The 12905-nt window shown below is 41.0% G+C and overlaps 1 protein-coding gene across 1 annotated transcript in view; it reads right to left on the minus strand.

The window, feature by feature from the left end:
• The window catches only part of chd6 (chromodomain helicase DNA binding protein 6), a 158200-nt gene that overhangs the window by 40329 nt on the left and 104966 nt on the right, over positions 1 to 12905 (minus strand). The window contains 9 exon segments of the mRNA XM_034208729.1: positions 2303 to 2421; positions 2802 to 2882; positions 3630 to 3832; positions 4855 to 4965; positions 7284 to 7463; positions 8005 to 8169; positions 8811 to 9006; positions 9576 to 9786; positions 12504 to 12660. Of these exon segments, the coding sequence (XP_034064620.1) occupies positions 2303 to 2421; positions 2802 to 2882; positions 3630 to 3832; positions 4855 to 4965; positions 7284 to 7463; positions 8005 to 8169; positions 8811 to 9006; positions 9576 to 9786; positions 12504 to 12660 (1423 nt within the window).

The following is a 12905-nucleotide window of genomic DNA, read 5'->3' on the forward strand; positions in this document are numbered from 1 at the left end:
ATAAACCGGTATCAGTATGTTGTTACATCGGCATCATTTTGAAACGTGTATTACAATTAAATCACGGTCAAATATGTTCATCTTGTTGTAGTTGCCAGCGATTCTCTCACTAGTTTAGCATACTCAGCCCGGTTGTTGGCCCGGAAATAACCTCGATTTTGGAGAGCCAGAAAACTGTGAAAAAGTACCCGCTAGCCGAAACTACGCCTAGTGGAAACACAACCAAAAACGCTTAAACCGCGCTGTAGTGGAAATGCGCCATTAGAGTGGGAGATTCAAAGAGATAGGTCAACTTTAATTTTATGTATCGATTCTTATGTTATTATTTTATTCTTGTTTAATTGAATTATGTGTTTATTGACTTCTGTCAGAATACCACAAAGTTATGTGTTACTATTGGGGTTGTATCAGTTTTTTTCTATTGTTTTTCAATCACTTTGTTGCTATATAAAATCAGTTAGATTTGATTTTTATGATAACCATGTCTAAAATGAATTATAAGCATTCTAATAATGTATTATAATCTGCTAGCAATTTATAATTGTAGTTATAATCACTCATACAAACCAAAATTGCTTTATATCAACCATCACAAAACATAACATTTCATTTTATAATGAGTTTTAACCAGTGTTGTGCTAGTTACTGAAAACCAGTAACTAGTTACCATTACTAGTTACTTCATTTCAAAAGTAACTCAGTTACTTTACTGATTACTTACACCGAAAAATAATGAGTTACTGTGAAAAGTAACGTTTTAGTTACTTACAAAAAGGGCTCCCATTAATGCCCTTATAGCCTTCATTTCAGTACTGTTATTGCATTGGAGAATACTACAATCTGTTGATCAACTTGACATGCATTATATGCAATCTGGATTGCATCGATATTAGCTGGCTTTCCATTTTTGTATATTCTTTCTCCAGGTAGTTGGAAAAGGTTTTCCGTCCCATATGCCGTGTGCCGCCCGGACATGCTATCATGCTAACTAGCTCCCTGAAAGCGGGTGACAACACTGTAGCAATAGCCTGCATGTGTTCTACAACATACCGTGCAATGGCTTTATCGACTTTTCCCTGGCCAGCAGTCCCTTGGTTAAAATCCAGCCGCTGTTGCTTAGGTGGAGGTGGAGTGGCGTCGGCTGAGTCTCTGTGGTCTTAGCTACTAGCTTCGTCCCAGCATGTTGTTTTTGCAGATGTTTTAAGAGATTTGAATGACTGGTTTGGGCAGTAGATAGGATCTTTGACCCGCCAGGACACAACTTACATTTAACTAAAACGTTATTTTCTTTGTGCTCGACAAAAGTGAAATAGTGAGAATATCTCCAGGTGGAGAAACTAGACTTGAGCTCCGCCGCCGCCATGATAGTCTTGTTAGTAAACAACACAAACACGCCCACAGCCCGTCTCCGCATGTGACACAGGAAGTATCTAAGTACATTTACTCAAGTACTGTACTTAAGTACAGTTCTCATCTCTGTTCGCCTGGCTGTTGACTATATAAAAAAACTAGTAACGGAGTAACGCACCATGTAGTAACGGTAACTGCGTTACTGAATTTAAAAAGTAATGCGTTAGAGTACTAGTTACTACAAAAAATAACGGCGTTACAGTAACGCGTTTGTCCCAACACTGGTATAAACTCAGCCTATACCCCTGGAAAGTGAAAGGAATACGCAGTACAGAAAGATTATTATTTATTACAACTATGGAAATTATAGTATAGTGCAAAAAGTATATGAGTGACCGGAAATGATGAAGTATTATGATAAAAATATAATTTTTAAGGAGTAACCAATTTTAAACATTAAAGTCTGGTTCTGCTGAATACATGTGTTTCCCTTTCACGCCCATACACACAGCGGCGTGCGTTGCCGCTTCAACGCTTCTGCCCATTCACTTTGAATGGGGTGTCGTCACGATTCGTCAAACTGCATTGTGGGAGCAAAGCGTAGCTTCTCTCGCGGTGCTCGCTGCAAAAGTAGAGCAATGTTCTACTTTTGACGCCTCGACGGAGGCGTTAGCCAATCGAATCATATGCCAGTACAAGCTCTAGCCAATCAAACCGCGTGCTTGTGTGTCTGGGGCGGGAGATTCATGTGATTGGTTGTTGGTCGAGTTTCAGCCCCCCCCGCCGGCAAGCGACAACGCACGCCGCTGTATGTAGGGGCCGTCAATCTGTCTAGTGTGTGTTATACTGTAAGAGTGCAATACTAAATGTGTGCAGTGCTCTTTAAACAGAGGTAGTGGAGTATAAGGCCTTAGGCTAACGTTACATTGCATGCTAACGGTGAAATGCTAACCGGAGTGATTGAGCAGCGCCTCGTCCTGGCCCTCCTTGGTGGGGGTGATCAGGTCCCAGATGAAGCTCTTGATCTTGTCATCACCTTTGTAGTGTCTCAGGCAGTACACCAGCAGAGCCCTGCAAAACAAACATATATTAGTTTGAATATTTCCATGTTTCTGAGGTTACATTGTTCTGTTGTGTTACATACTGTAATACACTTAGTAAAAAACATCTTATCAATATTTATTTTCTCTTGTATTTACAGTTCATTTGATATTGAGGTGATCCAGAAGAAAGACAAAGTAATCGTGTTAGATTCATTTTATTTTGTGATGCCAAAATTAGGTTACTGACATTTTCAGTAATTCTAACTTAATACATGTTTAAAGTACCTACCCTGTACTCGCATGACAGCTCTAACCCTGGGATGTTCTAGTTTGACTTTTCACTGTTTTACCCCTGGTAAACATTTCAGAATGTAGAGTCAAATAATATGAAAAGGATGTTTCCCTTACCTGCAGATCACCTCCATGTCTCCCTCTGCCAGATGCCATTTAAAGCGACCGTGGTTAAGAATGTCCTTCCATCGTCCCCATCTGAAACACACAGTAAAGAATGTAGAGCTAAGTAAAAAATAAACTGAGAGACAAAATAGTAGCAATAGATACAGTAAATACATTTTCATTTGTCACATAAAACAAAAAGAGTGTACATTCATTTTCTCTTCAATTCAGCATCTTTGAAGTTTGCTCTGATGTACTTATGTTCACTCTTTAGCCCACAACGGAACCCCGGTGTAAACATAGATATATAAACTCACAAGAACCTTTTTATTGGACTGAGCATCACTGAGGTTTAAGTCTGTAAGATGTGTGTGTTCATATTGTTTAGAGGGAAATGAAAAAGAGGCACTTATTATTATGTATTTCACTACATTGTCTTGGAAATGAATATGTCTGAAAGCACAGGAATGATACATTTGAATTAAGATCAGGGCATACATTTGCTAAGAATGAGTTTTATAATTTGTTGTGTGTTATTAATTATCAAGTAATTATTTGAAGATCAATTTCATATTTGGCTTCACAAAGATTGAACATTTCAGTTGAGATGAGTTGTTTGTTGTGCTTATAGTCTAGTTGCCAGCTCATAGAGTCTGGTTGTGTGAACCCATAAATGCTGAGTACAGCAAAGGTCTATGTTAGACATGTACTGTATAGTCCCCAGCACATAGAAACTGCCGGATGGTAACTTGCATAATATGTTGGGCAATTTGCACGAAAGGGAAAACCCCCAAAAGCATGAAAGGGCCTCTTTAAACTGCAGCCACAGATGAATTATACCCGAAGATCAGCAGGTTCTTCTCCACCCTGAAGCACTCCGCCCGGAGGTAGCGGCGGGCGCGCTCTCCAAGACGACGAGTCCGACACGGACGCTCCTCCGAGTCGCTGTCCAGCTCCGAGAACTCCATCAGCTCGTCATCCTCGAAGGAGTTGTAGTGACGGGTCTGCTTCCTCACCCGGGGGGTGTCGATCACCAAGGACTCCTGGGAGAGAGAGAAGGAAGTATAAAGGAAACTTTAGAGGAACCAGATGAGGGGAGATCTGAGGAGGGTTTCATCCTGTATGCAGTGTTTATAAGAGAGGAACACCAGAGACACGACACTTCAACACACAACTGTCACTTATTAGAGATTCAAGACACGTGTCATCACACACACACACACACACACACACACACACACACACACACACACACACACACACACACACACACACACACACACACACACACATTCAGGTATGGGGACAGAAGCAGTGCTTTGTGTGCAATCTGCTTCATTCATTAAGGAAGTCCATCTGTTATGAGGGGAAGGAGAGGACATGAGAGGGGAGGAAGAGTGAAGAGGAAAGGAGAGGAGAGGAGAAGAAAAAATGATAGGGGAAGAGATGAAGAAGAATTGGAGAGGAGAGAAAAGGAGAGTAGTTGAGAGGAAGGAGAAAGGAGATGAGGAAAACAAAAGAACGAAAAGAGAGAAAGGGAAGATCAAGAAGTATAAAAGTAACAGAGAGGAGTAAAGGAAAGGAGGGTAGCGCAGATGAGAGGAGAGAAAAGCCAGAATGAAAGGAAAACCAGAATTCCTTTATCATCTTTTCTTGACTATTCCCCAGTTATGAGCTTGGTCTAGCTTCCACATCCCTCCATCTTGGTGTGTTCTAACTTGGATCACATGTATGTTCTCTTTGAGCCTTGTATTGCTCCCTATGTTGCTTTCTCCACCCATTCCCCCAGTACTCCTCCTCTCCCACTACTACCTTCTTCTTACTTTTGCACGATCCACGAATATCTCCTGTTGAATGGTTACTGTTCACTCTTTTCCTGCTTCACCTTCAGCATCCACCTTTCTTTCTGTCACTCCGCTCACATTTCCCCTGATTTCTTCTTGTGCTTTCCTTTTCTGTCCCTTTTCTTTGAAGATCCTTTCCTTCTTTGTGTTTCTTCCCTCCTCTCCTGTTTCCTGTTTTACATCCGTTCTCTTCTTCTCTCCTTCTCTTCTTCTCTCTGTACCTTCTCTGATTTGGAGTCCATCTCCACCTCAGCGATCTTGGCCCATTTCTGCCAGAAGTTGGGGTCGTCCAGAGAGATGTCCGTTCTGTTACCAGAGGAGACAAAGCTGGCCTGAGGGAAGAATAACAGAAGTCAGACTCTGGTTGATGTTAAGCATTTCCTGCAAAAAGCCTCAGGAACAACATTTAGACCGTGGGACAAAATAACCACCATATTAAGCCAAGAAAACTACCCTTAGTAAAAATGAAAGGCCTTAAATTATTCAATTCCATCGCCTCAAAAATGATTTAGGATATACTGTACACCAGGGGTAGGCAAGTAAATTTGGCCTTGGGCCAAGTTTTTGCTGAGCCACAAGATGGCGGGCCAGAACATAATCAAAGCCTAATTCAAGGAATTGATTTTGGTAAGATCGCACAGCGCCCCTGTTCCCCAGTTCAGAAAAAACTCTTGATATCGCTGATAACCCTCCCCATCAACACTCTGATGCGCAGTCAGATCCGCTGATTGGTTCACTGATGATATAGGCGCCCAATCCAGAGCCTCTGGCTAGACCCGCCCAAAGGGAGGCTCGTCCTCTCTAGCCCCATTTCAGTCCCAAAGCCAGGGCTATTATCTGTATTTTAACAGACTTATCTTTTAAATTGAGGTGTATTTATTGTTCCCTTCAAAGTAAATGTTTCTCTGAAATGTTAGGGAGGATGGTCCTCCCTTTCCTCAATGGACGAGCCTCCACTGAGTAAAGTAGAGTTATTAACTAGCAGTGTTATTTAACATTTTATTCTGATAAGTATTGTCAAGTTCTCTGGGTTTTTGGCATTTATTTGAGTGTTTGCCCACATTTGAGAGGCTTGAGGGGCAACTGGAATCCTTGTTCCTTTTCTTTATTTCAACTTTTCAAGGACACATTAGGATTCTTTCAGGTTGAAAACCTATAAAAAATACCAAAGGACAAAATAAATCAATTACAGCAGTTTTGCTTTGCAATTTAATATATTATAACCTAAATTAATCAGTAACCAAGTATTTTACTCAAACTCAATGTATTTAATAGTTAAATAAGTACTTTAATTGACCTGGTTCCCCACAACCACACATTTGCCATATGTGACCCGCTCTATCGAAATCAGTCGGAAGTCGCAACGGCTCATTTAAAAATAAACGTGGATTTGCGTAGTTTTTCAGGGTTCGGGTGTTTTGTTTGATTTTAAATAAACAAAGTCTTGGCTTTCAGAATATGAAACTTTTATTTCCAAAATCACACGATAAATATATGTTTGCAGCTTGTAAAGGGACGATGACAGCTCTCCCTCGCCACTCTGCTCTTCCACAGCGCCGCATCCCCTCCCTCCGCTGACATTATGAATGTAAGCGGATATTTCGGGACAGAATTTATTTTACCGGACAAATTTGAAACTTACCGGTCATGTTTCAATAATAATAATAAGAATGGTGTAGCAAAGTTTCCGTTAGCAGGTAATCACTGGACTAGGAGCAGATATGCTGATGTTTAAAACTCAGTTAATATTGCTTCAGTTTATAATCGTTACAGATCGAAAAGTTCAGATTCATTTTTCAATAAATGATTCCACAAACAAACAACATAATTATTACATTCAAACAAACTACTTGTAGTAGATGAAGTACATTATTCAAAAGTGTACATTAACTTTGGATAATAACACGGGAGAAACGGATCCTCCCTCTCTCCTGACAGCAGGTCAGTTTCTCATGCAGCTCGCTAAACAGTGGGCGGGGCTTCAGGTGATTATGCAGCAGCTGATCTGATCTCTCTCTCGGGTCCGGTTATACTTCACTCGCGTTTATGTCCATATCGATCAGATCCTGCTCTGCTGATCGGCCTTTATAGAGAGCACTGAATATCGGCCGATAATGACCGGCGGCCGATCGATCGGAGCATCCTTAATTATTACCAGACATTTTGACCAGCAGGTTTTGAATTTACCGGGTTTTAATGAATTTTACCAGATAAAAACCGGTGATTATCGGCTAACGGAAACCCTGATGTGCGACTCTCGGTCCTATGTTGTTAAAAACATTTTTTTTTTAAATCTCAAAATAATATTTTATTTTTGATTCTCAAAATTACGGGCCAAATATTATTGCTGGCGGGCCAATAATGGCCCGCGGGCCGCCTGTTGCCGACCCATGCTGTACACCATCCAACACATAGCACATTATAAAAGAGTGATGAAAAAGATTTGAAAAAACTAAGCAACACTTTATAAAACTAAACCTTTCAGACAGTATACGTAAATATATTGTATATACATGTATTTGTATTTATAAAGTGCTTTTCATGCTACTCAAAAGGCACTGTACATGCTAAATAAAAACAACACACTTCAAATGTATACAACACAACAATAACTTTAGAGCTTTGTGAACAGATGATGTCATCATTCTACCTTAGCGAAGGTGGACCCTTTCCCTTCAGTCTCGATGGTGATGGTCTGAGTTCGCCTCTGAAGAATCTGATCGATGTCTTCCTCGCAGAACTTGGAGCCCTCGTCTTCGTCGTCCATCAGCGCTCCGTATGCTCCTTTTTTTAACAAATCTTCAACTTCCAGCTTTGAAAGCTGCTGCACCTGCAGCAAGAGTCAGCCACACAATGAGAATCGACCAGGTGTAAAGTATCTAAAGGGACATCCTGGAGAAAACACCCAATATCTTGCAATATCTAATATTTATGCCCAGATGCATCAGCCTGACATCAGCCGATGTTCACGCTGCAATCGGTACAAAAGGTAGAAAGTAGTAGAACCTTTATTTAGCCAGGAAAATCAATTAAGAACAAATTCTTATTTTCAATGATGAGCAGACAGGAGGCAAAGTCTTCGTGAGGAGAGAAAGGGGGAATCCGTCATAACTTTAACGTCATTCACGGAGCAATTCTCTGTACAGGGTTTTTTCAGAACCGATATATAAAATATTGTGCTCAGTCTTTTTGACTTTTCCATAGAAGAAAATGAACACGATTAAAAAAAACTTTAAAAAACGTTGTATTGTTCACATTTGTCTGTCAAGGCAGTCATTGCAGGGGAAAACGATCTACTGATGCCAATAATAACACTGGTTTTGAAATGGGCTTGAAAATGTGACCCCTGATATCGGCTGATAGTCCCTCACCCCGTTGACGCTGCCCTTGCGGTTGATGTCCTGCAGCACGGCTTTGTCCAGGCCCAGCTTCAGACTGGCCTTGTCGAACATCTCCCTCTCGTACGAGTTCCTGGTGATCAGTCGGTAAACTTTCACCGCTTTGCTCTGGCCAATCCGGTGGCAGCGTGCCTGGGCCTGGCATGGAGCGGATCAGAGTAAAGATATGAAATATAACATAATATATATGTATAACGTATAATACTGATGCTTTATAAATGTCCTTGCTACTAGACGTATTGAGGGTTTTGTGCAATCTTTCGAATCTATTAATGAATGCATGTAGTGTGAGCCTACATTAATAGGGTTACAATGTTTTAATACCATTGTAACCCCCCGTTTTCAAAATGTAAGCAGAAAGAGTCTAATAAGAGTAACTGATTTGAGTTATTAGGCTACACATAGAGCCCATTCAATCCAATAGTTCTCTACATACTAATTGGTTGCGGAGGAGAACAAATCTTTCTGCCAACAAAGAGCAGTCTCAATCATTTAGGGAAATGTCACTGAGAGGAATACACTTGACTAGAAATTGAAACAGCCATTGCATCAAAACTGTGACAGATTCATACTGACAGGTGACACTGTGTGCTTACTTCATTTTTAGCAGCAGAATATTTCTTTGAAGTATGCATTTTGTCCTATACAGTATTTCAGTCTCAAAAGGAATAATACATGCCACTAAATATTAAACGGCTCATAAAGCAGCAACTCTGGACTCTTGCATGGACCCCGCCCCCTGTGTGTAGTGTGACTCTGTGCCCCCCCCCCCCCCCCACCTGCAGGTCGTTCTGGGGGTTCCAGTCAGAGTCGAAGATGATGCAGGTGTCAGCAGCGGTGAGGTTGATCCCCAGCCCCCCCGCCCTGGTGCACAGTAGGAACACGAAGCGGTCCGAGTCCGGCTTGCAGAACCTGTCGATGGCCGCCTGCCGAAGGTTCCCTCGCACGCGCCCGTCGATGCGCTCGTACGTGTAGCTGCAGGAAACATGTAGAACAGTTGTTGTTGATAATGTCAAGGTTAACAAAGAAACTAAATATATTAAAATCTCCTGACATTTTGGGTGATGCAAAAAACATCCAAACTGATGTCAGCAGGTACCCAACCAGGCCAAACAACAAAGCTCTGTAGAACTACCATTACATCACAAAGCTAATCGATAATCAGTGTTCAATTATGGAATGGTCTGAACCTAAATCTCTCAAGAATACTCAAATACCATTTTAAGAATATTTTGTAGCAGGTTACATACTGTACATATATTTTAAAGATTCCCTATTATGCTTTTTGGGGTATCTTTGTACAGTATGGATCTTGTTCATCATAAAGTTCATAGTGATTTTGCTGTAAAATGTATTGAATATCGCTCAGGGGGCACTTCTTCATAAGTAATGTTTTCTGCCCTCCTGCTTGATATAACTTTATTTTCTTGTACATTGTTTGTATAACTATTGAATTGGTTGTAAAATAAATGCATCTTTCCATTCATCTGTGGTTCATCTCTCCCACATATCCACCCTGCGTCTTCCACCGCTCCCCCCCTCACCGTCTCTGTATGAGGTAGTCCTCCATGATGTCCAGGCAGCGCACCATCTGGGAGAAGACGAGCACCTTGTGTCCCCCGGCCAGCAGTTTGGGCAGCAGCTTGTCGATCAGCACCAGCTTCCCGGCTGCCTGGATCATGGCCTGCAGCTGGAAGTCCAGCGCGTCAGGGCTGTGGTACCTCCTGAAGCCATCCAGAATCTTCTCCTCCGCTCCTGGAAGGAAGAACAGAATGGTGAGGGGGTAAAAGTAACCTCAAAATCAAATACAATGCAGATAAATACAAGAGAAAAAAAATATCAATAAGATGTTTTTTACTTAAGTGTATTATGTAAGACAACAGAACAGCCTTAAAAAAGAAGAAACCAAGATATTTAGTATCAAAAAGGATTTTCATTACTGTAAGCATATTCAGGCAGTAGGCTATTCCCCAACAATGAAACACATGAGCACATAGATGAGAGTAACACCTACGTCACTTCCGGGCAAAAATTACGGCCCCGCCCACTTTTGGGGGAAAACAACGCTGTCATTTGAATGGCGGTCAATACAAATTCTGAAGTTTTTGCCAATCCGATCAGAAATATTTGAAAACAGTGGATTTTTGGATCTTCAAAGAGCCCCATTACGATGTCAGGCAAACAATTACATTAAATCATTTGAAATCGACAATCGGTCTTGATATATGGTTAAATTAAATTCGGTAGGCGAGGCTGTAATTTCTCCAGCTGTTACTCTCATAAGCGAGGCGGAAAATTAGTTTTATCATGCCAAAAAGCTGCTGTGTCGTTTATTGCAGGGGTTCGGTCGCGAGACCCCGAGTGGGGGGCGCAAGATGATTACAAAATAAAAATTGAAAATTAAAACAATTATAATAATTTTTTGTATACATTTTTTGGTAATTATTATTATTAATAATAACGTGTGCATAGACATTTTTCAGGGACGGACTAGCCATCTGTTTAATTTCCCTGCAACGAGGCTCCCCCTTTGACAATCCACTAGCGCAGTGTTTCTCAAACTTTTTCATACCAAGGACAACTTAACCAATAAAAAAACACTCACGGACCACCTGACTCCACACATATCCAAAAACAATAGGCCTGTTCACCACTCCAACAGTATATAACAAATTACAGCCTAATAATGACAGCTTAACCTTCTCTATATCGCCTCGTTCACACAATAAATCAAATATAACTACAGATTATATAAGCATTTAGTTCAAATGCGATATAAAATGCTCACAGGTTTTACACCTCTTATGAAATGTAGACTACATTTATTACGGAGTTTATGTCCAACAGACTCACAGATCGTTGGCTACTGAGAGATATGAAAAATACACCACATGTAGTACGACACAAACCTCCGCTGTGGATTTTCAAAACAAAATACAGTAAAACTATGGTCGCAGGCCCAAGTTTAACTCTCTGAGGCCTGTATGGTCTGCCTACAAAAATAAAAATGTTTATGCAGCCCCAACAACAGCCTCTGATCATCAACTGACTTTATGCAATGCTTCATTGGATACATATATTAGATAATTATCTATATCTCACTCCTAACACATCTAAAGCTACTTTCAGCATGAATAAATGTTCATAAAATACATCCATTTGTTCTATGTGCTTCTTGAAATCCAAAAAAAACACATTGTTTTTCTAGAACAGATTACAAATCGCCTGAAAATGGTACAAACAAGTGGCAACATGTTTGACGAAGGTGTTGTGCTGGGCTATATCATGAAATCGAAATAGAAACTTAAGCTCGCTCGATTGCGGAGATATTCCCGCGAGAGTGCGGAAAACTTAAATCAATCCCCCCCCCCCCCCCCTGTTGACAGGGGGTCGCGAGTCTCTGGCACTGTTATTTTGGGGGTCGCGGGCTGAAAAGTTTGGGAACCCCTGGTTTATTGCACCTCAAACATTAAAACAAATCCAGGGTTCAGTGTTTCTGTACTTCCTCTGAGAAACAAGGACAGTAAAAGAAGAGCTCTGTGGCTTCAGGCTTGATCGCCATTCAAATGACAGCGTTGGTTTCATCCAAAAGTGGACGGGGCCGTAAAGTGACGTAGATGTTACTCTTCCTCTCATCTATGGACATCGATAGCCTACTGCTATATTTAACCATATATCGAGCCCGCTCGTTGATTTCCAATGATTTCATGTAATTGTTTGCCTGTCTGGTCATTGTAATGGGGCTCTTTGAAGATCCAAAAATCCACGGTTTTCTTAAATTTCTTTCGGATTGGCAAAAACTTCAGAATTTGTATTGACCGCCATTCAAATGACAGCGTTGTTTTACCTCAAAAGTGGGCGGAGCCGTACTTTTTGCCCAGAAGTGACGCATTTGTTACTCTCATCTATACTACAGTTTACAAAAGCAGAAATGAAATCTGAGCTGAGAGGAAATGCTCCGTTTGAGTTTTTTAGGAACATTGTGATCCTCCTAGTATCCCCAATCCTTTAAATTTTTTATTTGATGTTATTATTGTGTGCTTTCCTCTTCATTTGATGTGTTTGCCTACTCTTTTATTTTGCCTTTACCTGCACTGTATTCTTTGCTGGAACAATGTAAATGTTCCGGCTGCGGAACAGATGAAGGATTTTTGATTCTGATCACAGTTTCTTACTCTGTTTATTATGACTGCTTTTTGGTGGAAAACATATTGCTGTATCAAAGTGCAGTGTAATTATAGAATGTTCATTCATTTCTAATTATAGCTGTGGTGTCATTAAAGAGTTGCACTTACAACCAGGGAAGAATAAGAGGGCACTGATATTTATTTTGAGGACGAAAGAGTGCGATCTCAGCATTCAACAAATGTGTGTGTGTGTGTGTGTGTGTGTGTGTGTGTGTGTGTGTGTGTGTGTGTGTGTGTGTGTGTGTGTGTGTGTGTGTGTGTGTGTGTGTGTGTGTGTGTGTTCACCTGTGATAAGGTAGGGGTGGTTGCAGCACTTGCGGAGCTCCATCATGGTGTTAATGAGGTTGGGCATGTTGTGCTGGTTTGCTCCTTTGGACAGGAAGGAGAAGTTTTTCTCCAAGATGGCGCGGTAATATTTCTTCTGAATGTTGGTCAGCTCCACCTGCACATCCACAAAAGGAGGGAAATAATCAATATATTATGAATTCATTGTATGTACCACTTGAGATGCAGACTAGGGTTGCCAGAAACTGACCATGATCAAAATCGATTATTCGGCAGCCCTGGCGAATAATAATCGATTATTCGACTGACCCCCCCCCCCCCCCCACCCGCGGGAGAGAGAAAAAAAAAACTCAGACAAAAGGAATTCCGTTGTTTTCTTTTTTACTGGAACATGTTTAACAG

Source organism: Gymnodraco acuticeps, unplaced genomic scaffold (assembly GCF_902827175.1).
Source record: "Gymnodraco acuticeps unplaced genomic scaffold, fGymAcu1.1, whole genome shotgun sequence".
Taxonomy (NCBI): Eukaryota; Metazoa; Chordata; class Actinopteri; order Perciformes; family Bathydraconidae; genus Gymnodraco; species Gymnodraco acuticeps.